Below are 27,288 nucleotides of genomic sequence, written 5' to 3' on the forward strand. Positions count from 1 at the left end.
TTATCTTATTTGTGCTTCATCTGAAAACTGTTTTACCCTTATTCCTGAAGAGTATCTTTGCTGTTTATAGATTTGTAGGTAGACAGTTCTTTCTTCCATCACTTTGAAAGTATTCTTAGACTGTTTTCTTAGTCTTTGTGATTTCTGATGAGAAATCTACGGTCATTTTAATTGGTGTCCCCCTGTAAAAATGGTTTTTTTCTCTCACTACTTTCATTTGTTTCTCTAATACTTTTATTTTTAGCTGTGTGATGATGTGTGTAAACATAGTTTTTTCTGGTTTTATCCTTTTTGAGGTTTGCTCCTATAAATTTATGTCCTTCAACTTTGGGAATTTTCAACCATTTCTTCCATAAATAATTCTGCAAAAATTTTTCATCTGTCCAGGAACTTCAGTGACATGAGTGTTAGACATACTCCTGAGGCCTTGTTCATTTTTTTTAATATTTACTTTTTTATTTATTTGGCTGCGTTGGGTCTTAGTTGCGGCTTGCGGGATCTTTTGTTGTGGCGCACGGGCTCAGTAGTTGCGGCACAAGGGCTTTCTAGTTGTGGCATGTGGGCTCTAGAGCATGTGGGCTTAGTTGCCCTGCAGCATGTGGGGTGTTAGTTCCCCAACCAGGGATCGAACTTGTGTCCCCTGCATTGGAATGCGGATTCTTAACCACTGGACCACCAGGGAAGTCCCCCTTGTTCATTTTATTCAACTTTTGTTTCACTATTATTCAGATTGGATACTTTATGTGGATTTATTTTCAAGTTCACTGACAGTTTTTTCTCTCATCTTCATCCTTTTATTGAACCCATTCTGCAAACTTTTTACTTTAATTTTTTTCAGTTCTGAAATTTTCCTTTTTATTTTTGATAGTTTCTATTTCTTTTCTGTGAACATCTTTCTTTTTTTTTCTTTTCTTTTTTTTTTTTTGTGGTATGCGGGCTTCTCACTGTTGTGGCCTCTCCCATTGTGGAGCGCAGGCTCCGGACGCGCAGGCTCAGTAGCCATGGCTCACGGGCCCAGCCGCTCTGCAGCATGTGGGATCCTCCCGGACTGGGGCATGAACCCGTGTCTCCTGCATCAGCATGCGAACTCTCAACCACTGCGCCACCAGGGAAGCCCTAATGTGAACATCTTTCTTTTCATTCACTTCATATGTATTTACCTTTATCTCATAGAGCATAGTTAGAAAAGCTTTAAAAAATTTTGTTTTATTAATACTTCCAACATCTGAGCTGTTTGGGGGTTGGAATCTGTTGATTGTCTTTTCTCTTTAGATTTGGTCAGAGGTTCATTACACAGGCATTAAATTATAGCAGTGAGTTGATATTGACTATTTTTAAAGTTGCATTTCGTTTTTACAAATTTTGGTGTTTTGTTTTTTCAAAGTTATCAAGCAAGGTTAAGAAATGCAAAAAGAAATAGAATTAGGTGATTTTAGATTTAGAAATTGTGAAATAGTGAAATGTGTAGGTTAAAGACTGTTATAGCAATTCTGATGTACTTCTCATTAAATAGACAAAAAATGGTACTCGAGGAAATTTATGTAACCGTAGACAAGTTAGTGTGCAGGCAGAACTAGAATCCAGAGTTTTGATCCCCAGGAAATTTTGATATTCAAAAATAAAATCTTTGTTCAACATGAAGTTGAGGGTACAGGTATATTATATGTAGGTCCTTAATGCCTGTATCTTATTCAAAATAAGTACAGTTCTCCCTCAGTATCCACAGGGGATTGGTTCCAGGACATCCCACAGATACCAAAATTCCTTTTATGGAAGTCTCTTATATAAAATGCCATAGTATTTGCATATAATCTATATACAACCTTTCCCATATACTTTAAGTCATTTCTAGATTATTTATAATACCTCTGTCAATGTAAATGCTTGTAAATAGTTGTAAGTACAAGGTAAATGCTGTGTAAGTGGTTGCTGGTGTGTGGCAAACTCCAGTTTTGCTTTTTGGAACTTTATGGAATTTACTTTTTTAATATTTTCAATATTCAGTTGGTTAAATCTGTTGGAACCCCCAGAAACAGAGGGCCAACTGCTGAAAACATTTATTTTTAATGAGTAGTGTTAGGAAACTGGATCACATGTGTAACTATTTCTCTTATATAATGGCATATGAAAAGCATCTTTCTGTGTCAGTAAATGCCACTCTGCTACTACATTGTTTTGAAAAATAGACTACTTTTTAGAGCAGTTTTAAGTGCACAGCAAAATTGAATGGAAGGTATAGAGATTTCCCATATAATGCCCCTACACATGCATTTTCCTTCATTATCAACATCCTCCACCATAGTGGTACTTTTGCTACAATTGGTGAAACCACTTTGACACATCATAATCACCCAAGATCCATAGTTTACATTAAGGTTCACTCTTAGTATTGTACATTCTCTGGGTTTGGACAAATGTATAATGACATGTTCACTGTTATAATATCAAAGACTGGCTTCTTTCACTTAGTAATATTTATGTTCTGTATTTTTTCATGGTTAGAAAGCTCATTTCCTTTTAGCTTGAATAATATTCCATTGTCTGGATGTACTGTAGTTTATTTACCCATTTACCTACTGAAGAACATCTTCATTGCTTCCAAGTTTTTGCAATTATGAATAAAGCTGCTGTAAACATTATGTGCATGTTTTTGTATGGGCATAAGTTTTCAGCTCCTCTGGATGAATATTAAAGATCACGGTTGCTGGAACGTATGATAAGAGTATGCTCATCTTATAAATGTACTGCCAAATTGTCTTCCATAGTGGCTGTACCACTTTGCATTCCCACCAGCAGTGAATGAGAGTTCCTGTTGTTCCATATCCTCATCAGCATTTGGTGTTGTCAGTGTTCCAAATTTTGACTACTTTAATAGGTATATAGAATGTACCACTATGAGGTATAATGGTGTCTCATTTTAATTTGCATTTCTCTAATGATATATGATGTGGGGCATGTTTTCATATGCTTATTTGCCATGTGTTTATCTTTGGTGAAGTATCTTGAAGGTTTTTGTCCTATTTTTAAACTGAGCTGTTCATTTTCTAATTGTTGAATTTTAAGAGTTCTTTGTATATTTTGGATCACAGTGCTTTATCAGCTGTGTGTTTTGCAGATATTTTCTCCCAATCTACAGCTTGTTTTTCCATTTTCTTGACACTATCTTTTGCAGAGCAGAAGTTTTCATTTTAATTTTAGTGGAGTCTGTCTTATCAAGTCTTTCTTTCATGGATTGTGCCTCTGTTGTATCTAAAAACTCATTAAGAAACCCAAGGTCATCTGGATTTTCTCCTATGTTATCTTCTAGAAACTTTATACTTTTGTGCTTTACGTTTAGGTCTGTGATCCATTTTGAGTTGATTTTTGTGAAGGGTGTAAGGTCTGTGTCTAGGTTCTTTTTTTACATGTAGATTTCCAGTTGTTCCAGCACTATTTGTTGAAGAGACTAATTTTTCTCCATTGTATTGCCTTTGCTCATTTCAAAAAATCAACTGGCCATATTATGTGGATCTATATCTGGGCTCTCTGTTCTGTCCCATTAATCTATTCTTTCACCAATACCACACTGTGTTGATTATTGTAGCCTATGGTAAGTTTTGAAGTCAGGTAGCTTCAGCCCTCCCATTTTGTTCTTCTCCTTCAGTAGTGTCTCTTTCGGGATTTTTTGCTTCTCCGTGTAAACTTTAGCATCATTTTATCGATAGTCACAAAATAACTTGCCAGGATTTTGATTGGTATTGCATTGAATCTGTAGATCAAGTCAGGAAGAACTGACATCTTGACTATATTGAATCTTCCTATTCATGAATATAGAATATCTGTTCATTTATTTAGTTCTTTAATTTTGTTCATTAGAGGTTTTTAGTTTTCCTCATATGGGTATTGTATTGATACATATTTTGTTAGATTAATTCCTAAATATTTAGTTGTTTTGGGTGCTGATGCAAATGTTTTTTTTTTAAATTTCAAATTCTGTTTGTTGCTGGTATATAGAAGTGATTAACTTTTGTATGTTAATCTGTATCCTACAGGTTTGCTATAATTGCTTATTAGTTCTGGGAGCCTTTTTTGTCAGTTCTGGATTTTCTACTTAGAGGATCATGCTGTGCTTTAGGGTATTTCAAACCATTCAGTATTATAGACAATCTGATTGACAAACTTTTGGCCAATTCTTACACATATTTGTAATTATTTTCTTAGAATTCACTTAACAGATAGTCATTGAGTGTTTGCGGCCAGGAACCTGATAAAAAAAAAAATAAGACATTCTTCTTTCCATATAGAATTTGTAGTCTATAAACAGATAATAATTATAATATAGTGTGGTAAGAGAAATTATGGCAAAAGAAATAGATATGCTGTGGAAGCATATATATCACTCACCTAACCAGACTCAGCTAGAGATGAGATTGAGGTTGTCAGGAACATCTTCTAGAAGAATCTTATAATAAAAGCTTATTTGTTTCCAAATTTCTTCAAGAAGAAATGCTAAGGTAAATAGAGGCCTACCTTTGTGAGAGTTTGGTCTGTAAGCATGAGCTCCTGAGAGAAAAGAAAACCGCTTTTTAAAATTTTCCCATAAGGAATTTAAACTGTTTTTGAAAGCTCTTAAGAAATGTCCTCATGCTGTAGAGGATAGTTTACTCAAAAAGCTGATCAGAAAATCTTATGAATTAGGAGTGGCCTTAAAAGATTATTCATCCTTGGGGACTTCCCTGGTGGCGCAATGGATAAGACTCCACACTCCCAGTGCAGGGGGCCCAGATTTGATCCCTGGTCAGGGAACTAGATCCCACAGGCATGCTGCAAGTAAGAGTTCACATGCCACAGCTAAGACCTGGTGCATCCAAATAAATAAGTAAATACTTAAAAAAAAAAAAAAAGAAACATGTCTCAGTGTTCCCTGGACAGTGTTTAAAAAAGAAAAATTATTCATCCTACAAAAAATTTACTAATCTTAAAACAAAGTTGATAATTTACCTTTACTAAAATTAAGAACTTCTGTTCATCAATACCTACCATTAACTAAGTGGAAAGACATTAAGTACGGACTGGGAGAAAAATATTTGTGATACATACCTCACAAAGAACTTGTATCTAGAACATGTAAAGAATTACAAATCGGGCTTCCCTGGTGGCGCATTGGTTGAGAGTCCGCCTGCCGATGCAGGGGACACAGGTTCATGCCCCAGTCTGGGAAGATCCCACATGATGCGGAGTGGCTGGGCCCGTGAGCCATGGCCTCTGAGCCTGCGCATCTGGAGCCTGTGCTCCACAACGGGAGAGGCCACAACAGTGAGAGGCCCGCGTACCACAAAAAAAAAAAAAAAAAAAAAAAGGCAAATCAATAGGAACAATAGAAAAAAATAGGGAAAATATTTGAAGAGACCCTTCCCAAGAAAAGATATCCAAATGTCTGTTAATCATATGAAAAATTGCTCAGCATCATTATTCATCCGGGAAATGCAAATTCAAACCACAAAAGATACACTCTACACCCTCCATAATAGCTAAAACGAAAAAGATGGAATATAGTAAAGTGTTGACAAGGGTATGGAGCAACTGAAATTTTCATATATTACTGATGGGAGTATAAATTAAATAACCACTTTAGAAGAATGTTTAGTGATATCTTCTAAAGCAGAACATTCACCTACCTTATGATCCAGGTATTCCACTTCTAGGTACGTACCAAACAGACATTTGTTCACTGTTTGCTAAAATATGTACTAGAAAGTTTATACAGTACTATTGGTAGTGGTATAAAACTGATAATGAAATTTGAAAACCCAAATGCCCATCAACAGTAGAATGGATCAATTGTGATGTATGTACACAGTGAAATATTTACAGAAACGAAAATGAGTGTCCTATTATTACATACAATAATACAGAAGAATCTCGGATACATAACATTAAGATCAAAAACCAAATACACAAGAATATATTTTGTATGATTCCAGTTCCATGAAGAGTGAAAACAGGAAAAACAAATCCATGTTGGTAGAAGCCTGGGTGGAGAGAGGGGTAAAGAATGGGAGGGAGCATGAGTGGAGCTTCTAGAGTTGACGATAATGTTTTCTTTCTTGATCTGGGTGCTGATTACTCAGGGATGTTGGGTTTGTGAAAATATCTAGTTGTGTGCTTTTGATGTATACAACTTCCTTTTTGTTATTTTTTTAAAAAAATAGTATTGGTTTTAACTATTACTATAAGAAAACTGTGATAAAACTAAAAGCTTTACAATCTTCAATCCATTTTGCTGACCTTTGTACTTTAAAAAGTACAAAAATAGTTCCTTAGCTTAGTTGAAATGTAAATATTTGGGGGAGGGCATATTTTTAGTTTGAAACTATAGAAATTTTAGAATAATTGTAGTCTTAATTCAACTACTGTTAAAGCTTCCTCTTACAGTAAAGTAGTAGTTTGAACTTCTTCCTCATGCAACATGTTTTCAAGATCTGATATTTATTATTATGTCGGAATATTGTATACTGTGTAAATCATTAAAATTTGTTTTTGTTAATTATAACTCAACATGGCAAATTAGTGTATCTAACTGGGTGACTAGAAAAGATTTTATTTTTAAATCTTAAGTGACTTCTTGTTAAGAAAGGAGAAAGTGAGTAAAAGTATGTTTTTGATTCATTCTTACCCTCAAAGGAGGAACTATAAATAGCTGTTCATCGTCTTCTTTTCTTATCAAGAGAATATTCTATTTCTGTAATGTATAGAGATATATCAAGCAAACATGGCAATCCATTGTCAATTATTGTTTTTTTAACAGTCAAGTCCATCATCTCCAGATCCAGCTAGTCTTATTACAGAAGATATTAGTACAAACTCCAATGGTCCAAAACCTGCAGAAGTTGTGCTGGATGATGACAGAGAAGACCTTTTTGCAGGTAATTATAAGTACCTTTATTTTTTTAAAAAATAATTGTCAACTATAGCATATATCCTGTGAGAAAATTTTCTCTAAAGCAAAACTGACATTTTTTGTAAAGTGTTAGTGGTAGCTCTTGTTACCAACTGAGGAGGATAGGAAATTTCAGTTAATTTGCTTTGTGAAAAATAAAGACTGTTGAAAGAAGCACGAATGAAAAAGCCTGTGTGCGGCAATGAAGACCCAGTGCAGCCAAAAATAAATAAAATAAATAAAAAAATAATTTAAAGCAATCACTTAATTTGTAGTCTATATATATTTGAAATCTGTTTTAATAAAATGCTTCCGTATTTACCACATGTTCCATTTTTGATTGAATTTTACGTGAGTAAATTGATGCTTCAGGAATTTATTTTTGATATGGGGGCAGGATTTGGTGTAGTCCAGTCTACCTTTTAAAAAATTGGACTCTTCAAAACAGTTATCTGTTTTAAGATTAAAATTTAGGTACAAATTAATGTTTGGTTATTAAAAAGCAATATCTTCCTTAGAATTAGTGACACACATAATTAAAATAGTAAATCTTTGTGTGTTTAAGAGCTTAATTTACCTAAACTGGCTTTCATGAGTTAAAACTTAATAATACATCCTCAGCTTTTTTTTTTTTTTTGTGGTACGCGGGCCTCTCACTGTTGTGGCCTCTCCCGTTGCGGAGCACAGGCTCCAGATGCACAGGCTCAGCAGCCATGGCTCACGGGCCCAGCTGCTCCGTGGTATGTGGGATCTTCCCGGACCGGGGCACGAACCCGTGTGCCCTGCATCGACAGGCGGATTCTCAACCACTGCGCCACCAGGGAAGCCCCCTCAGCTTTTATAGTGGTTGAATAGGTTGAATATTCAACCATCCTGTATTTTTTTTTTTTTTTGACTGCGTTGGGTCTTCGTTGCTGCGCGGGGGCCTTCTCTAGTTGTGGCGAGTGGGGCTACTCCTTGTTGTGCTGTCGCTTCTCTTCTTGTGGAGCATAGGCTCTAGGCGCACAGACTTCAGTAGTTGTGGCACATGGGTCCTAGAGTGCGCGGGCTTCAGTAGTTGCAGCGCATAGGCTCAGTAGTTGTGGTGCGTGGGCTTAGTTGCTCCGCGGCATGTGGGATCTTCCCGGACCAGGGATTGAACCCATGTCCGCTGCATTGGCAGGCAGATTTTTAAACACTGTGCCACCAGGGAAGTCCTGGCAGGCGGATTCTTAAGCACTGCGCCACCAGGGAAGTCCCCTACAAATATGTTTAAAGATACAGTCCTCCATCACAGAGGTCCATATAATTTCCTGCTTGATATATGAAAAGTTTTCACTGCAGATGAATTAATGTATTTTATGAATTCATGTCAGAAAGTTAAAAATGTGATACCAAATACCAATCATTTTCCTACCCCCACCCCCGCTTTTTCTGTAGCTACCTTACAACTTAGAGTATAATGACAGTTAACCAAAGCTGTAATATTCCTTTTTCTTTCCTTTCATGGACTTTTTTCCAGACAGTCCTTAAAAGTTTTTTCATGGCATTTATGTCTGAAAGATGACACAAGGTCTCTCTCTACTAAGTAGGTGCTAATCTAAAATTGTGCCTATTCCTCTGATAGTAGAGGGTCATACATAGAACACTTGGATTATCCATTTTATTTATTTATTTATTTTTAATTTTTTTAATTTTTTTGGTGGTACACGGGCCTCTCACTGCTGTGGCCTCTCCCTTTGTGGAGCACAGGCTCCGGACGCGCAGGCTCAGCGGCCATGGCTCACGGGCCCAGCCGCTCCGCGGAATGTGGGATCTTCCCGGACCGGGGCACGAACCCGTGTCCCCTGCATCCGCAGGCGGATTCTCAACCACTGCGCCACCAGGGAAGCCCAGGATTATCCATTTTATTAAAGGAAAGAGGGTTTTCTTGTTTACAGTGTGCCCAGCTGATCAAACAGTTTGCCACATGAGGATTATACAGTGATATTTGCCCACTAAGCTTGATTAGAAAAATCTATTTTTGTGTTTTAGTCTACCTAGTGCAGCCTATACTAATTATAATGATACAGATATGGTCAATGTCAGTGTTTGTTTTGTTTGTCTTTGTTTTTAAGGAGAGACATGGACTAAGCAGTAAAAATAGTTATTTGTTTTTTTTGTTACCTACAGACACTTTTTTATGCTTTATCTTTTATCTTAAACTCAGCTGCATTTCATAATGACATCATTAGGTGTTCTAAGACATGTATCAGAGGAGAAACTATAGGTATTGCTCTAGTGATTTAGCCATTTGGTTTTAAAACCATAAGAATATTAGATTGTAATTGGTATGTATGCTCATGTATTTTGGGTAGTATTTCAAATACTATTATGTCAGAAGTGGTATTAGAAAAAGTTCAAGCGTGACTTTTGTTAACTGTTATTAGCTTACTTACAGAGTGTTCACCAAATATGGGTGACTACAGAGCCCCTTTCCACCATTACTTACATCCTGCACTAAGCTACACTGAACATAATAGGAAACTGTCCTAGAAGAATAAGGGAGGGTGAGCAAATTGCCAATATTGATATTGTCCTAGACTTTTAGAACTTGTTTCTGCCAGGATACTTAGCTTATTTCACTTACGCTTTTCAGCAGATGATACCAAATCTAAGTTTAATGAGTATTCCTTTGTTTAAAAAATTCTCTGGTGTCTATGGTATGAGTGAAACTTAGCTGACATTGATATAATCAATTTATACTTATCTGCAAAGTGTCTCTTCCAAGGAAATGCTAATCTTTGTACTTACATATGGGGCATTTTATGGAATCTTTAGGTCTGGTTTTAATTAATTTTTGTTAATTTGTAGTATGTTAGATCACTTTTACTAAAATAATTTTTCATGGGAAGAATTTAAAGCAAATTGGTATGCTGAACCTAAATCTCTATCCATTTTATTTTCTTTTTAAAAAAATTTTTACATATTTTTTTATCGAGGTATAGTTGATGTACAATATTGTATAAGTTTCAGGTTATGACATAGTGATTCACAGTTTTTAAAGTTTATACTCCATTTATAGTTATAAAATATTGGCTGTATTCCTTGTGCTGTACAATATACCCTTGTAGCTTATTTATTTTATGCATAGTAGTTTGTACCTCCTAATTCAAGAGGTAAGATACTGCTTCAGGTAAATAACATGTTATTAGTGATATACTTTTTGAGGTATTAAAATGACTCACTGACTATTACTACCTTCCCAAACCTCAAGGAATGTAGGAAACTCAGGTTAGAAACGGCTGATCTGATCCTGTTTCCTTTGTAGTCCTGCCTGCCTTTTCCTGGTAGCATTGTATAAACCAACAGATTATCATTTTGGCCACTGATTGTAATTTTCACTTTTCTGGCTTTGCTTTTAGCTTATGCTGTTATGGTTGACTCCTGAACAATATGAGTTTGAACTGCTGGGGTCCACTAATATGCATTTTTAAAAATTAGCCGATACTACAGTACGACTTGATCTGAGGTTGATTGAATCCAAGGATGTGGAACCTCTAATACAGAGGAGCCACATATATGGAGGGCCCAACTATAAGTTATACTCAGATTTTTGACTGTGGAGGGTCGGCGGCCCTAACTCCCGCGTTGTTCAAGGGTCAACTGTATTTCATTTTCGTGGAATGCTTCCCTCATTTTTTCTCTAAACTCATTCAGATCTTCTCAATTCAGTTTTGTAAAATATTCCTCATTTTCCCCAGCCTAAATTATTCTGTCCCACTTCAACTCAAATTATAGCGTTTATTCTTTAGTTCATACAGCAATTAAATGTCTTGTAATTTTCTTTTTATTGTTTTCTTGGCTGTTATTTTTCTTTTATTATTATTTAACATTCCACATGCTTATGTCTTGTTTTCCCAACTAGATTATAAACTCCCTGAGGGCAGGTATGATATTTTACATTTCTTTATGGTTCTCCATTGCATTTAGCACAATGTTACATAGCTTGTAGACATTCAGTTTATCGATTTCATTTGTTTTTAAATATATTTAATTTTAGATTTTTCAAATGAACAAACATTTTAATTGAAAACCTAAGCACCTATTTGTTTTGCGTCATATTTGTATATTCAGCTAATATCCAGTAATCTTTAGCGGTTAATTGCTTTAGATTACTAACATTGTGGACTTTCCATAACATTTTTAATACCAATTGGGATAGTTCTGGGCAGTTTTCTGCCATGAAATTTGTGTTCATATGTATGAAAAAATAGTAATGTTAGCCTGCATACAAGATTTTGGAAGGTAAGTTACCACAAGTATTAGATATATTACAGATCCAAACACAAATGAATGTGGAATTATCCACGTCATTGCTTTCCTACTGGCTTTATCCCTACCACTAGTATAGATAATTATGCTGACTTACTGGAATTCTTCCTAAAATCTACAGAGTCACTGTTGGTTTTAAAGTTTTGATAAACAATTAAGGAAGGATTCATAAATTATTTATAAGTTATTTTAAAATAATATTTTGATATTATGGATCATATAAAAATATTTTTCATAATTTATTGACGGCTCTGTAGACTATTGGGAGTTTGTTACCAGTGTCCTCAACTAGTTTAATTTTTATCTAGAAGCAACAGAAGAAGTTTCTCTGGACAGTCCAGAAAGGGAACCTGTGCTCTCCTCAGAACCTTCTCCTGCAGTCACACCTGTGACCCCCACGACACTCATTGCTCCCAGAATTGAATCAAAGAGTATGTCTGCTCCTGTGATCTTTGACAGATCCAGGGAGGAGGTATGGAAAAATGTTTATATTCTAAGTTAATATGTAAATAATACTTTTTTTGTACCCCACCCAACATTTCTTTACTGTTAGTCATTTGTAATCAAAGCCTTTTAGAAATGTTTGGAAAGGAACACTGAACTAAAGAGGTCAGGTGATTTGGCTTCTAATTTTATCCCACCCCTTTTTCATCCAGTAACTTGAGCACATCACTTTCCTTCTTAAGTCAAGCAGTTTGTCATTTGTGATCTCATGATGGTAATGTGTGCCTCTCAGTGTTCCTCTCTTGGTCAAATAAGGTAATGTCTGAAAGTGCTTTGAAAAGTTAATCACAGTAAAGTGGTATCTTTTTTTTTTTTTTTTTTTTTTTTTTTGCGGTACGCGGGCCTCTCACTGTTGTGGCCTCTCCCGTTGTGGAGCAGAGGCTCCGGACGCACAGGCTCAGCAGCCATGGCTCACGGGCCTTGCTGCTCCGCGGCATGTGGGATCTTCCCGGACCAGGGCACGAACCCATGTGCTCTGCATCGGCAGGCGGACTCTTAACCACTGCGCCACCAGGGAAGCCCTAAAGTGGTATCTTGAGTAATTTTATTTGATAAAAGTATGTAATAAATGTTAATAGTTATGTCGGCAGAGTAAGAGATGTGTTGTGAGTGGAGAGGAAGCATGAGGACCTTCTAAGGTGTAATGATGGTGTTTTTTCTTAATCTACATTCTGGTTATGAAGATGTGTTTACTTTGTAAAAATTACTGAGCTGTTTACCTAGGATTTTTATCCTTTATATGTGTTACAGTTCAAATAAGGCTTACTTTTTAAAAATCTTTACAGGAGGGCAACTTTGAAAAAAATTGTCATTAGAAAAACATCGGTTTTTTGATAGCCTTAGACTATTAATATTGCTTTTAAAATTTGCAAGATTTAACTCTGTGTTTTCTTCTTGAAAGTAACAAAACTTTGCCTCAGAACTGCTATTAATAAGGATTGCTTATTTATAATGGATAAGGTGTTTCTCTGTAGTCCTATAGGTTTATCATTTTTCCTACTTCTTTTTTCAGTGAGCTTTATAGTGCTTTCATTGGCTTCAAGAAGAACATTTGTTTACTAGGTAATTGGTGAAATCATGATGCTCAAGTTGCTTATAATTCCTGCAAGTATGTAAGATTCCACTGGCAAAAGTAATGGCTACCTCCTGGTTTTTAAAGAGGAGAGATACAACTTTGAAAAATACTAATATTAAAAAAAATCAAGGAATTAATTATTTTCATAATCTGAATCTGAAGATTGAGTATATCGAACAAAAACATTCCACAATATTCCTACAGAAGACTACAACGTTTTCTCTACCTCTGAGGAGTTGGTGGAAAACAAGATTTTCTGTTCCTTCTCCCAGTGATCCTTTTCCTGTTGTCTTTGTGTGTGTGTATTTTTTACATAGTCAGGAAATGTGAAAGCTTTTATTGTTCATAAATGGAGTGCTTAGTGACTTTTCAAATTGATGTCACAGTGACCCTAATAAAAGATAGATGGTAAAAATTATAGTTATTAGTATTATGATAATAATATAAACTGGAATCTTTAATAACAAAAATAAATTTTCTAGATTGAAGAAGAAGCAAATGGAGATGTTTTTGATATAGAAATTGGTGTATCCGATCCAGAGAAAGTTGGTAAGTTAATATTTATTATATTTTGTACTTGCTTCTTTTTGATAATTAGCTTGGTTGTTAATGTGCAGTTTTTCTTAACTAAATGCATTGTTACAATATTAAAATGGTGCTTTTATTTTTAAACTCATGGCAGCTTATTTTGTTTTTTTCCCAGCTTTATTGAGGTATAATTGACAAATAAAAATTGTGTGTATTTAGGATGTACAATGTGATGATTTAATATATGTTATAAAATGATTACTACAATCAAGTTAATGTATTACCTCACATAGTTACCTTGTGTGTGTGCATGTGGTTAAGCTTACGATTTTTAATAGTTTGACTTTTCTTGTAGGTGATGGTATGAATGCTTACATGGCTTATAGAGTAACAACAAAGGTAAGTCTTTTGCTCCTTTAAAAAAATATTGAGCCCTCACCATGTGTAGTATGAGGATACTACAGTGATTAAGGTGTAAATGACCTCTGTCTTTACAAAGGTTATCATCCAGTAAAAGTTGCATATAAATAGCTACACTGAGTTCTGAGTGGTTTGGTAGGTAAAATATTCTGGGAGAGTATGCAGGAAGGGATGTAATCTAGGCAAAGGTAGGAGAAGTGGTTTGGGTGGGAGAGGGGCAAAGGGATTTGCTTGTGTAAAAGCCAGAAATCAAGAAAGCATTGTTCTTTCTAGGATCTGCAGGAAGTGGTGCCCGATTAAATTGTTTGGCAGTAAGCCTTCCTATATTATGAACAGCCACATTAGGAATTTGGCCTTCATCCTTAGTATATATAATGGAGAGCCATTGAAGAGGTTCAAACAAGAATGTGGTGCAATTGATTTTTGTTCTAGAAAGCTCTCCCTGACTCAGTATGGATTGGGAGGATCAAAGTAAAGGTCAGGATTTCAAGTTAAGAGGCGGTTGCAATCCTTAAAGGGATTGTAGGCCTTCAAATCTTAAAGAGAGGATCTGAAACAGTTCTAGCTGTGAGAAGTGATTCTTAATACTAAGGAATTAGTTCTAGGGATGAGTGAAATAAATGGCTTCTTGTGATGTATAGGAGGTAGAATCAGTAGGGCTTGGATGTAAGGAGTGGGGAAGGGGGGATGCCTAAGTGTGAGGGGTCTTTTTTTATCTTTATTGGAGTATAATTGCTTTACAATGTTGTGTTAGTTTCTGTTGTACAACAAAGTGAATCAGCTGTAAGTATACATATATCCCCATATTCCCTTCCTCTTGAGCCTCCCTCCCATGCCTAAGTTTTTGTCTAGAGGAACGTTGTGGTTGTTGGAGTGATCCTGGAGAGGAGGCAACACGAGGGGAGGAACACAGTATGGAGTCAGATTTGTTAATTCATTGAACAGATACTTATTTATTAAATACCTCGGGGTCAGGCTCTTTTCCAAGGACTACAGTATAGTAGTAAATCACACAAAGAAATGCCCTTCAGTCATGGAACTTATGTTCTAGCAGGGAAAAATATGGTGAAATTGAGGTGGCAGTGAGATTTAAGTGGAGGTTTCCCTTGGGCTATGTATTATTGGACTGAAGCTCAGAGGAGATCTGGGCCAGAAGTAAAGATTTAAGAATCATTAGCATAAATACAGGTAGAGTCAATGAGATGAGTTAAGGGTAGAATAAAGCAAACATTTTCTGTCCTCTTAAGTTTCTGTTTAAAAAAAATCTATGATTTGGGTTTTTTTCAGTTGTTAGCAATCTTTACATCACATTAGTTAGCTACTCTGCATTTTTTCAGAGTAGATCAGTGTGTGTGATATGTATATATGCATGTTCACAATTATGTATTACATTAACTTCTAAAAAATTGTTTAGTATTCAGAATTTGAAATACCTCTTCTTCACTTGTAGACTTCTCTTTCCATGTTCAGTAAGAGTGAATTTTCAGTTAAAAGAAGATTTAGTGACTTTCTCGGTTTGCATAGCAAGTTAGCAAGCAAGTATTTACACGTTGGTTATATTGTGCCACCAGCTCCAGAAAAGAGTATAGTAGGTAAGTATGAATTTTAAAAAATTTATTGTTACTCTTACTAGTTAAGTTTTAACTGTATAGATGTGTATATTCCATGATCATTCACTATCATGACATCTCAATATCTAGAGATACTGAATTTAAGTATTCTGTTTATGATAGTCATTCATCAACTGAAGAGTGTATAGCTAAGTTTTATTTTCTAACACTTGAAGATTTGATTTGTATAATATAATGATGTTAAATATTTGGCAAGGTGAAAGCAACTATAAACCCTTTTAGGGTCATTAGAGTATCTTATTACTGAGTAACATTTAGAGAATATTCAATATTATTAGTATATTAACATTTTTCTAAGGGTTTGGAGGTGTTTTGTGCTTAGCTATACATTGTACAAAAAGATTTGATCTAGCGTTGCTCACACAGGAGCTATTTAATCTCATCTTAGTTTATTACGTACTTCAATTTAACATTTAAAAACATTTCTATTTTTACAGGTAATAAAGGCTTACTTAGTTAAGAAAATGCAGAACATTACAAAAGAGGAGGAGAACTTCCATTGTCCCAGCATTAAAAAACATCTGTCATGTTTTAAAATTTTGTAGTATATTTTCCAGGCTTTTCAGTCACAGGTTATTTATCTCTATTTTTTAATATACATGATTATCTTCTGAAAAATATTCAAAATGAATTTTACATATCTTTAAGTTATTGTTTTTACTTTTTTAAACATTTGATTTGAAAAGCAGTTTTATCCATATCTTTTATGATTTTTGAAACCTGATATATTTAAATGTATTTATTCTTTCTCTTTTTAAAGTTTTTTTAAAAATAAATTTATTTATTTATTTCTGACAGCTTTGGGTCTTTGTTGCTGTGCGTGGGCTTCCTCTAGTTGCAGCGAGCGGGGGTTACTCTTCATTGAATGCGTGGGCTTCTCATTGTGATGGCTTCTGGTTGTAGAGCACAGGCTCTAGGCACTCAGGCTTCAGTAGTTGTGTCATTTGGGCTCAGTAGTTGTGGCTCACAGGCTCAGTAGTTGTGGCTCGCGGGCTCTAGAGCGCAGGCTCAGTAGTTGTGGCGCACAGGCTTAGTTGCTCCATGGCATGTGGGATCTTCCCAGACCAGGGCTCGAGCCCATGTACCCTGCATTGGCAGGCAAATTCTTAACCACTGTACCACCAGGGAAGTCCCTATTATATGAGAATTTTTAAATTGTATTTATTAATGCACTTAAAAATAATAAACTCATTACCTGTTAACAAATAAAAAAAATTTTGTGAAAAATAATTTTTATAAGACAAAAAAATTTAATGAGTGGCTTGCTTTTGTTTTTTACATTTTTGCAAAATCTCTTTAAATTGTGGCTTAATAGAAAATAGCTGTATTTTCGTATGTGTTTCTACACTCTACCTGTTGTGATACAACACATCTTACAACTTTTGTAAAACTCCACTGAGCTCTCATGAAAGAATGGGAGCAAAAAAGACACAAATAGCAGCTTAGTATTATGAAGGTCGATTTTTGTACACATCCCCCACCAGCCCAAAGGGTCTCAGAAACCTTCCGAATATGCTAACCATACTCTGAGAAGTGCTAGTCTAGTTAATAATGTTATTTCTCTCTCCTCTAAATTGTTGCAGTGTTATCTTTTGTCCTCCTATTATCTATGTAGTGAGTTTAAGTTTCATTTATCATAAATTATTTGTTATTAATATCCTTTTTTAAGTTGTACAACTATTTTTATATATCAAAAGAGAAAAAAACAAAAAATAATTTTTCCCATTTTGATGGCTAGATACACTAGTTTAGTGCTTAAACATTGAGCCAGAAAAAAAAAATTTTTTTAACTAAATTTTTATGCCCAAGTTTGTTGTGTTTCAAACTAATATTTTGCCCTAATAATCTTCAACCTTCCACAAATTATTGAATTAAAAAGAGATTGAAAGAATTTGAGGCAACCACATAAAATGCAGTTTAAAAAAAATAGATATAAATAAATTAGCAGGAAAAATTATTGTAAAATAAAAGATGAAGCCAAATTAAACAGTTTCCTCTAAATGTGTGCATAAAGTGTGAACAATTATTGAATGTGGGTAACAAGTTCTGTGAAGTTCCTGGCAGAAAATCAAGTAGAGAAGCAGTCATTTAAAAAATTTCATATTGTCCATCAATTTTTAAAAATAAAAATGAATATATTGTCTAAGAAAATTTTTAAATATGAGAGGCCCTTTTAATTATATACCCAGTGGTTTTCAAGTCACAAACACAGTGGTGTAATAAGAATAGTAACTTCTCTTTCCTGGGAAGCTGTAACTGCCACTGAAGGAAGAGGGGTCTTTTCATTAGCATGTAACTGTTACTGCTTTTATAGAACCTTAGTTGACTTAAAAACACTATTTTTGTGAAGCTTTTAAAAAAGAGCAACAAAGAATTTGAAAAGTGTTAAGGAGTAACTGCTTACAGTAAGTTTTTATTTACCGCAGTGGCCCATAATGGTTACTTACCTCTAGGAAGTAGCATGAGCAGATCACAGAATTTTAAAAAGCAAAAAATTATATAGTGGTAAGGTTTTTTTTCACAAAAACAGAATATGTGAAATAACATCCCACACCTAGTAGTCCACTCAAGGTAGGTAATTTTAAGTGTTTGAATGAGTTTTGCTTTTCAAACTGTTGTATTTCAGAGGAATTATGTTAAAACATTCATAGGTGATATGTCATTTTTCACCAGGTATACCAACCTGAATAAGAATTACATGGTTTTACATGATCTATTTTTAAATGGCTTTATTGAGATATAATTCACATGCCATACAATTCATCCATTTAAAGTGTATAATTGATTATTAGCTTTTCGTATATTCAGACTTGTACATACCTCACTACAGTCAGTTTTAGAATATTTCTGTTACCCCTTAGCCATCATCCTCTAATTTCCTTATCCACCCCCAGTCCTAGGCAATCACTAATTTGCTTTCTTTCTCTAGATTTTCCAATTCTGGACATTTCAAAAAACAGGGAATCATATAATACATGGTCCTTTGTGACAAGCTTCTGTCAACGTAGCATAATATTTTTAAGGTTCATCCATGTTGTACATATGTCATTACTTCATTTCCATAGAATCGAATTTTGAGAGTAAAAAGAACAGGGAAAAGAAGAAAAATCTGCAGTCTGATAGTATTGTTAAAATTGAAATTGCTAATACAGAAATGATTAGCATGATTTTTATTCTCTAAATTTGAAGAGTTCTAAATGTCTCTATGAAAGAGCTCATTATTTCAAACTGGTATAAGACCAGATAAATAAACAAGAACATGTTCTTAGAATCTGCAACAGAGGAAATACTTAGCATATTAGTGGACTACACTTATTTTTATTTTTCTAGTCCCCAAAGTAAAGAACGTTAATTATTGCTCATAAGAGATGGAAATATCAAATGTGCTTAAATTTACTAATTTGAACTCCATTATGCATATTGAAATGCAAACACATTTTAACTTACCAAGAGTTTAATGTATGTCAGATAAAGAGTCCAAACAGTTATGAGTTAGAAAACTACAGACACAGCTCAACCTCTGCTTTAGCTGTACTCTTTTAAAACTTACATTATAAGTGCTTGCCAAGTACAGATGTTAATTTCTCAAAACTATGATACTAGTTATAATTTTAGGAGCTTTTTTGTCAAGTTCAAATTTAAAATATATTTTAAATTATGCAGAAGTGATTATAAAAGAATGTTTCTCAGTAATAGAAAATCATGAGTCTTTCAATGTTTTCAAAGGCATGACCAAGGTCAAAGTGGGTAAAGAAGATTCATCATCCACAGAATTTGTAGAAAAACGAAGAGCAGCTCTTGAAAGGTAATTCTAATCAGCTGTGTTTTATTACTACAATGTTTTTACTTCAATAATATAAGTCTAATTCCATTAAATGGCACAAGTATATTTTAAGTATTAAAATTCTCAAAGTACAACTTGATTACTCTTATTAAGTGCTATAAGCTTTTATTAAGAATATTGATTCATTCAGAAACACAGTACTGTATACTTGTTCCATTTTTATTCTCATTAGTAGTCTAACAAAGTAATACCTATTTTCATCTGAATTATTTCCCTTGAATTATTACTTGGTGATACTGAAATGTTATTAAATACAATGAAAAATTAGGTTTGTGCTCCCTCCTTCAATTCTTTATAATTGATTTTGACTTGAGTGTACAGAAGGTATTAGTCATTGTTCGAGTTGACTGTATAGTTAAAGGCTGATAGATATATATGCTGTGCCTTGCTTTAGACTTCTTGACCTGACACATTTCCTATGGCTTTGAAGACTTGTGTTCATTGTGGCCGACTAAACGCGAAATGGATGGGAGGAATCCCACTCCCAGAATCTTAACATTTCTTCCTTGCTATGCTGAAGATTTGAGAAAACAAGTTCAAAACTATCTTAAAGCCCAATTTATAGTACATAAGTTGGTAATTACCTGGACTTAATACATTTTCTAATTTCATAGTTTTTGTTATTTTAATTGAATTTGCTTATTTGTTCTCTGTCTTATTTTCTCTCTTGGCTTAAAATTAGTGGTTGGCATAGATAAGACAGATTTTAGGAAATAGTATATATATCTATAGGGTACAAATGATTTTGTAAAACTCTTTTTGAGGCAGTGTATTTCTGGGTTTTAGTAATAAATTGTTTAAATTTTAAGAAAATACCACAGTAAAGTCATGTTTGAACAATTTGCTATAAGAAAAGCTAGTGTGCAGCTTAAAATCTTGAAGACTTAAAAGATGAGATTATGTCCATGAGACTCAGCAGTTACTCAGGAAAAGGATTTAAATTGCATTGAAAGAAGTTTAATTTAGGCATTTAAATTGATTCTCTTGTGAAAGAGGTCATAGAATGAGTGTTTTTAAGAGTAAAGGTAGATAATGTGCTGCCTTGATTTTGCTTAGTCCTTCCTGAAAGTATAACCATGACCTTTTGAGAAGCCTTTCCAGTCCTATTTTTCTGTGAGTAAATTTGAAATATTTTGGATGGCATTCTTGATAAGGAACTTAATGAAGATTTATTGTACCAAGGGCATATAATTTGATTCTACATTCACCTTTCTTTTAACTTGAATGCATTGCATAATACTTAAACCATATCTTCATTCACTGTGTAACACTGAGGAGAGTTTTAAGGAAATATTGAAGCTTGACCTAGTGTGTATGTGAAGATAGTTTCTTACTGATAAATGTTACTTGTTAAATACTACCTTAGTGGAATTTGCAGTTTTGGCGGGGGGAAGGATACGGTGTACTGTGAGTTCATTTTGCATTAGAAAAGATAACTAAAGAAAATATAGGTGTAAAGGTACAGAAGCAAAGGAACTGGAATGATTTTTCTTAAGTGATTTTTCTGTGGCGTTTCTTAAAATTTAAACATTAGAATAGGCATATCTGTGGATATATAACCTAGTTGGATCTGGCGGGTCAAGGAAGTATTTCTTTGTTTACACTCTGGTATTCATTTACATATTTATTTGTACAACTTAGAGAATCCAGATAACTATCTTGAACAAAAGGATAAACATCTGGTATTGAAATATGGGAAGAGAAAGGGAGTGGTTAAGAACCCAAGTAATTCCCCTGTGCCACACTCAGTAAAGTAAGCAGAAAGTACTTCTAAGTATCCCGAAGATCGCTCACTTGATTTTCTTAAGAGTGCTTCATATCTTACCTACAAGCATATTGAATTTATTTTATAGTAAGGATACACTTCTTTAAATATAAACTAAAAAATGTAAAGTAGCATTATGCAGTATATAGGGTTTTAGAATCCTTTCTCTGTTGAAGCCTGCACTCCATTACACACTACACACTACCTGTGAGGCCTTGGACAAGTTATTTAACTTAAATTCATTGTTCCTTTTCTCTAAAATGTAAGTGTATCATAACAAGCACCTGAAAACCCAACTGGCAAAGCCTAAACAGTTAGTGTTTGTTGATTAATCCATTCGTTCATATCAGGAAGTTTGGAGGTAAGCAGATGTTTAGTATTATCAAATCCATCAGGAAATCCTATTGCTTCCTTCTGATATCTGGACAACCATTTTTTCACCCGTCCACTACTAGTCCAAATGTCTGAATTAACTGTGGTAGACTCCTCATTAGTCTCCTTGTTTCCATCCTTGTACCTCTACTCTTTTTTCTAATATAGCAGCCAGTGTCATCCTTTTAAAACATGAATCAGATCATCTTCCCACTCCTATTCGTCCACCCACCCAGCTTCAGTCAATAAAAGCCAGAGTCCTTATAATGACCTATAAATTCTTACGTGACTTGCACTGCTCACTCTGTTACCTGCTTGATCTCCTATTACTCTGATATCTACTTGATCTCCTATCCTCCTTGATCACTTTGCTCTAGGCCACACTCACCTTTTTGCTGCTCCTCTAAGATCCCAGGCATCTTCCCACCTTAGGGTTCTACCCCCTACCCTGTCCCCACTGCCTAGAAAGCTTTTGTTCCCAGGTATCTGCTACCTAATTCCCTTACCTCTTTCAAATTCAAACATTCAGATGTCACCTTGCCAGTGAAGCCTGTTTTGATTATTGGTTTCATTCTGACCTATTCTGTTTACATCTCCATCAACCACACCTTACACCCTTGATCCCATTTACTTGTCCTTTCTCCACTTGTCCTTTCATTTTTCCACAGCATTTGCTACCTTATCACATACTACATAATTTTTATGTTTATGATTTATTGTCCATCTTCTGTTACTAAAATTAAAGCTCCAGAGACTTCCCGGGTGGTCCAGTGGTAAAGAATCCGACTTATAATGCAGGGGAAAGAGGGTTCAATCCCTGGTCAGGGAACTGAGGTCCCACACACCACCGGGCAACTAAACCCACGCGCCACAACTACTGAGCTCATGGGCCTCAACTAGAGAGAGCCCACATGCCACAAACTACAGAGCCCACGTGCTCTGGAACCCACAAGCCACAGCTACCAAGCCCGCGTTCCCTGCAGCCTGTGCACCACAACTAGAGAGAAGCCCATGTGTCGCAACGAAGGATCCCGCATGCCTCAACCAAGAACCTGTGTGCTGCAACTAAGACCCAACGCAGCCAAAAATAAATTAAATAAAAAAAGAGTAAATAAATCACTTTAAAAATAAATTAATTAATTTAAAGCTCCACTAGAGAAGGAATCTTGTTCTCTTTTGTTCACTGATACATCTGAGTACTCAGAGTGTAACTGATGTGTAGTAAATGCTCAATAAATATTGAATGAACAAATGAATGTCATCAAAGACCCAGGCTCTTTCTGCTGGTCTATTCTCTCATTCTTAGCACACATGTCTGAGTCTTAAGCAAGAGAAATATCTTTAACTCTGTTCCTCTCAAGCGTTTTGTATAACCTGCTTTATTTTGTTTTGGTAAGTAAGTAGGAATTTGAAAGCCCTAAGTGATTCTAAATGTACCAATAACTTTTCCTTAGCACAAATCTCAAGAACAACTACTGACCACCTCTTGTTGAATCTGATACTTATTTTTCATCAGTTCCATTGCATCTTCCACTTCTGTTTTCCTTCAGTGTTTCTGCTTCTCTCCATACCTCTTTTCATGTATTTTTCTTACATTCTTTTCCTTTTTATTCTGTACCTTTCCTTTATATATCTACAACCCTCTCTTACCTTAATTCTGAATTGTTGACTATTGACAAATAGTCATCAATTTAAAATCCATTTTATGTTTCTTTTCTTAATTTTAACATTATATAAGTTTAATACCTTTTTTTTTTTTTTTTGTGGTATGTGGGCCTCTCACTGTTGTGGCCTTTCCCGTTGCGGAGCACAGGCTCCGGACGCGCAGGCTCAGCGGCCATGGCTCACGGGCCCAGCCGCTCCGCGGCATGTGGGATCTTCCCAGACCGGGGCATGAACCCGTGTCCCCTGCATCAGCAGACGGACTCTCAACCACTGCGCCACCAGGGAAGCCCAATACCTTTTTTTAATGGTTAATTGCTCTTTATTTTCATGTAACGCTTAAGAAGAAAAGTTTTACCATCTCTTTTTCTAGAATATCATTTTCCAAAATGGATTCCTCAGATTGCTAGTATGTGGTAGGATGAAAAAAGGAAATCTGTTGTCAGTTGAGGTTTATAAATGTAGGCTGTAACAAAGTTAAACCAGGTTTTTTCCTGCAGTACTTCTCATAGCATTTAATATGCTGCTGTTCATTATAAGTCTTAAAGAAAGGAATATGTATGTAATATATTTCAAGCTTTCTTGATTGTAGAACCAGTCTTTTTCATGGAATATTGTATGAGACTAGTATTCTGTGAATTCACTTTAAAAAGCTATTTTAGAATATAAATAGTATTAGGTATTTCCATTTAGATTGAAATATTAGAATATTTCTTAAAGGTTGGGTACTAGATGTTTTGTCTTCCTGCTTGTTCATTTTATGAACGTCTGAGTGCTTGCTATTCATCAGCTGTTGTGTGCACTCAGGTGAACAACTTACGCAAACTGCTTTAAGCAGTACACAGTCTAAGTAAATAACTCACCTAGAGTAGTACTGGAGAACTTAGTGTTAAAATTGTAAGTAAAATTCCAGTGGGAAAATACCAACATTTCTTAGACTTACAGGATTAGTGTTCCTACTGCATCTCTTTTTTACCTTTATAAAGTAAGCTGCAAATACTTTTTAAAACCACAGTGTAGATTGCATTGTACATATCTATTAAATACTCTGTTTCTGTTATAATGACCTTGTGTGGGCTAATGACTTATAGTGAAGTTTAATATGGTGTGTATTTTATTTAAATATACAAAAAACAGAAGTTAACATTTAAGCAGCGATTATTCATTTTAACCATTATATATAGTGTTTGACTTTAGAAAAGATTATCACTTTTTTTAGAAACTATTTTAGGCATACTTTATAATCTTGTAAAGAGATAAAAGTCATCACTGACTACATTTATGCTGCAGAAATAAAGGTACATTAACTGTTAGGCAAAATATTATAATTGAAATATTACTGCATGTTATTAATCTGGGGAAAGAGCAGTTTTTTAAAAATGGGATTAGATAAGTAATCAATGGTCATCAAATAGTGAACCTCTTTTTTTATGAAAGATTGGTTATTTTTTATGAATGTCAGGGCTGTACCTTTTCTAGTAAAGGAAAATTACTAAAGTTAGTCTAATAGTGATTTAATAATGATGTTTCTCTTTACTTTTTATTTTATGTGGTATCATATAAGGAAGACATTTATCAAAAATAGCAGAACCTTAAAAATAAAAATATTGAAGAAAATTTAGTCCTTGTCAAATAAGGACCAAAACTTACTTGATAATTAAAATCCGCTGCCAAGGAAAAAGAAATTGGTAGGCTGTTCTCCATTTTGGTAATGATGACAATTTAAAAAGGAAAAAAATTTGAGTGGACTATATAGTAATATATATATTACTGGAATATATATAGTAATAGCTGGAAACATACTGACCCACCGAAAGATAGCGTTATTTGATAAACTTACCTATATACCCTTTTATAACTCTAATACTTCGCAGTGAGACGTTTGGTAAGTTATTTAACCTCTCCCCATTCCTACTCCCACCCCCTACCATGTCTCTTTTTACATAATTATGAATTTTCAAAAGATGAATGAAAAGCTTTTTAATCATTAAGTTACTATAAGATTCTACATAATTAGAGTGAAGACTAACTGATATGATAGGAGGCAAACAGAGTACATCTTTTTTTTTATTTTTTAATTTTTATTTTGTTGAAATAAGATTTAAAATAAGATGGTACTGATAAATAAAGGAGCATTTTATTCTTAAATCTAGGTATCTTCAAAGAACAGTAAATCATCCGACTTTACTACAGGATCCTGATTTAAGGCAGTTCTTGGAAAGTTCAGAGGTATTATTTCTACTTTAAATTTTTATATGTAAATGTTCTCATTTATGATTATCAGTGTAATAATTTGTATAATAATAGGTGTTCACGGCTTCCCTTGTGGCGCGGTGGTTGAGAGTCCGCTTGCCGATGCAGGGGACACAGGTTCGTGCCCCGGTCCGGGAAGATCCCACATGCCACAGAGTGGCTGGACCTGTGAGCCATGGCCGCTGAGCCTGTGTGTCCGGAGCCTGTGCTCCGCAATGGGAGAGGCCACAACAGTGAGAGGCCCGTGTACCACACACACACAAAAAAAATAGGTGTTCAGTAAACAGTTGCATTAATAGATGGAATAAAGCAAAATTTTTTTTTTTTTGCTTAGTGCTTTAATTAGCTTTAATTACTTTAAATTGCTAGCAAAATATCTTCTTTGCCTTGATAATTGTAGGATGATCATTCCCTTTCTTGAAAAATTAAAACCAGATTTAAAAGAATGGCTTATAAATAGTCTAATTCTGAATGCCCTAAGTTGTTGCTTAGGCATTGTGTTGAAGTAAGTTTATTCAGACCTCATTTTAGAGATAGTTGAATAATGTGTGTTTGTGTGTCTACATTCTAATAGTCTTATTAAGGTTTTGAAGTGCAAATTTATGATTTGAAAGAGCTTTAATTATAACCATGCTGCTCTTTGTATTTGGCACATTTTATCCTCTAATTGTTACCGTTTGAGAATTGTTTTTAAATTTACTTGAACCCCAGATTGTTAAAAAATTCAAAATCACACAGTCCTAACTAAGCATAAGGAGATTTTTCTCGAGACTTTCTTCTTTTTTCCTTATAAACAGTTTATTTCTGCTAGCAAACAGGTGGCCAGTGTTAAAGTGCTTGGCAATTTCTTAATATATTTTGACAAACAGAGTGTTGTTCTATCTAAATGTAAACGTGCAGAAGAAAAACAAATGGAAAGTCTATTTTTTAAGTTTTCCTTTGAGAAGTAGTATATTTGAGAAATTAGATCTCACTATTGAAATGTATGAGAGTGAAGAAAATACAACCTCCTTTTTTTCTTTTTTCTTTTTTGTTTTTCGGGGCTGTGGTGGGGGGGCAGTCCCTTCTGTGGCCAGTTAAACCTCCAGGCTTTTAACCGGTTTGTTTGCCCTTATTTGTCATTCAATTCCAGCTGCCTAGAGCAGTTAATACACAGGCTCTGAGTGGAGCAGGAATATTGAGGATGGTGAACAAGGCTGCCGACGCTGTCAACAAAATGACAATCAAGATGAATGAATCGGATGCCGTAAGAGCTGATTTTTTGACTTGAATAATGAGATGAATTAATGAGCCCAACAATTGCATTTTAAAGCTGTACAAGTAGAAAATAGGATATTAATTTGCTTATTGAGTTTAGTTCTCAGCACATCAGTTGACCACCATGGTTATACATGGTTAATTTGTTGCTTTAAAACAAGGGATGTAGCTTGCTATTTATTGGTAACCTAATTTACAGTGGTTTGTTCTGGCTAAATTAGCTCCATTTTTCATTTTTTTCTTAGTGGTTCGAAGAAAAGCAGCAGCAATTTGAAAATCTGGATCAGCAACTTAGGAAACTTCATGCCAGTGTTGAAGCCTTGGTCTGTCATAGAAAAGGTTTGTTTGTCTTGTTATTTATATGTTTAATGCTGTAAGTTAATTCAGATATTTTATTTAAATTTTATTAAAAATGAACATTTTAAAGTTATGAATATTTTAAAGAGGATGTTTTCTGTTTCAACTTTGTTATTTAATGTTTTCTGTTCCATTTTATGTAATTTCTAGTTTAGAAGGAGAAAAATCTTGAACTTGTAAAAGTATATTTTGAATTTTGGATTAAAATTGATTGATTAACTCTTTGTTAAACATATTTAATGAATGAATGAAGATGTCTTATTGGTAACCCTTATATAATTAAGGAATGAAATTCAAAAATGAATGATGAAATTTTTCTTTAAAATGTTCGTTTTGTACCTATATTTCATAGAGAACTCGAGTATTTTCTTCATTTTTCAAACACCATATTTAAAAACCTGGAGGGGG

General features: G+C 34.6%; 1 protein-coding gene across 1 annotated transcript in view; it reads left to right on the forward strand.

The window, feature by feature from the left end:
• Nucleotides 1-27,288, forward strand: part of SNX2 (sorting nexin 2) — a 55,215-nt gene that overhangs the window by 16,459 nt on the left and 11,468 nt on the right. Inside the window, exons 2-10 of the mRNA XM_059060990.2 lie at nt 6,788-6,905; nt 11,521-11,684; nt 13,274-13,340; nt 13,675-13,718; nt 15,190-15,331; nt 19,097-19,175; nt 25,167-25,242; nt 26,399-26,512; nt 26,769-26,862. Of these exons, the coding sequence (XP_058916973.1) occupies nt 6,788-6,905; nt 11,521-11,684; nt 13,274-13,340; nt 13,675-13,718; nt 15,190-15,331; nt 19,097-19,175; nt 25,167-25,242; nt 26,399-26,512; nt 26,769-26,862 (898 nt within the window). The remainder of the gene's footprint in view (nt 1-6,787; nt 6,906-11,520; nt 11,685-13,273; nt 13,341-13,674; nt 13,719-15,189; nt 15,332-19,096; nt 19,176-25,166; nt 25,243-26,398; nt 26,513-26,768; nt 26,863-27,288) is intronic.

The sequence above is a fragment of the Kogia breviceps genome, chromosome 4 (genome assembly GCF_026419965.1).
Source record: "Kogia breviceps isolate mKogBre1 chromosome 4, mKogBre1 haplotype 1, whole genome shotgun sequence".
Classification (NCBI taxonomy): domain Eukaryota; kingdom Metazoa; phylum Chordata; class Mammalia; order Artiodactyla; family Physeteridae; genus Kogia; species Kogia breviceps.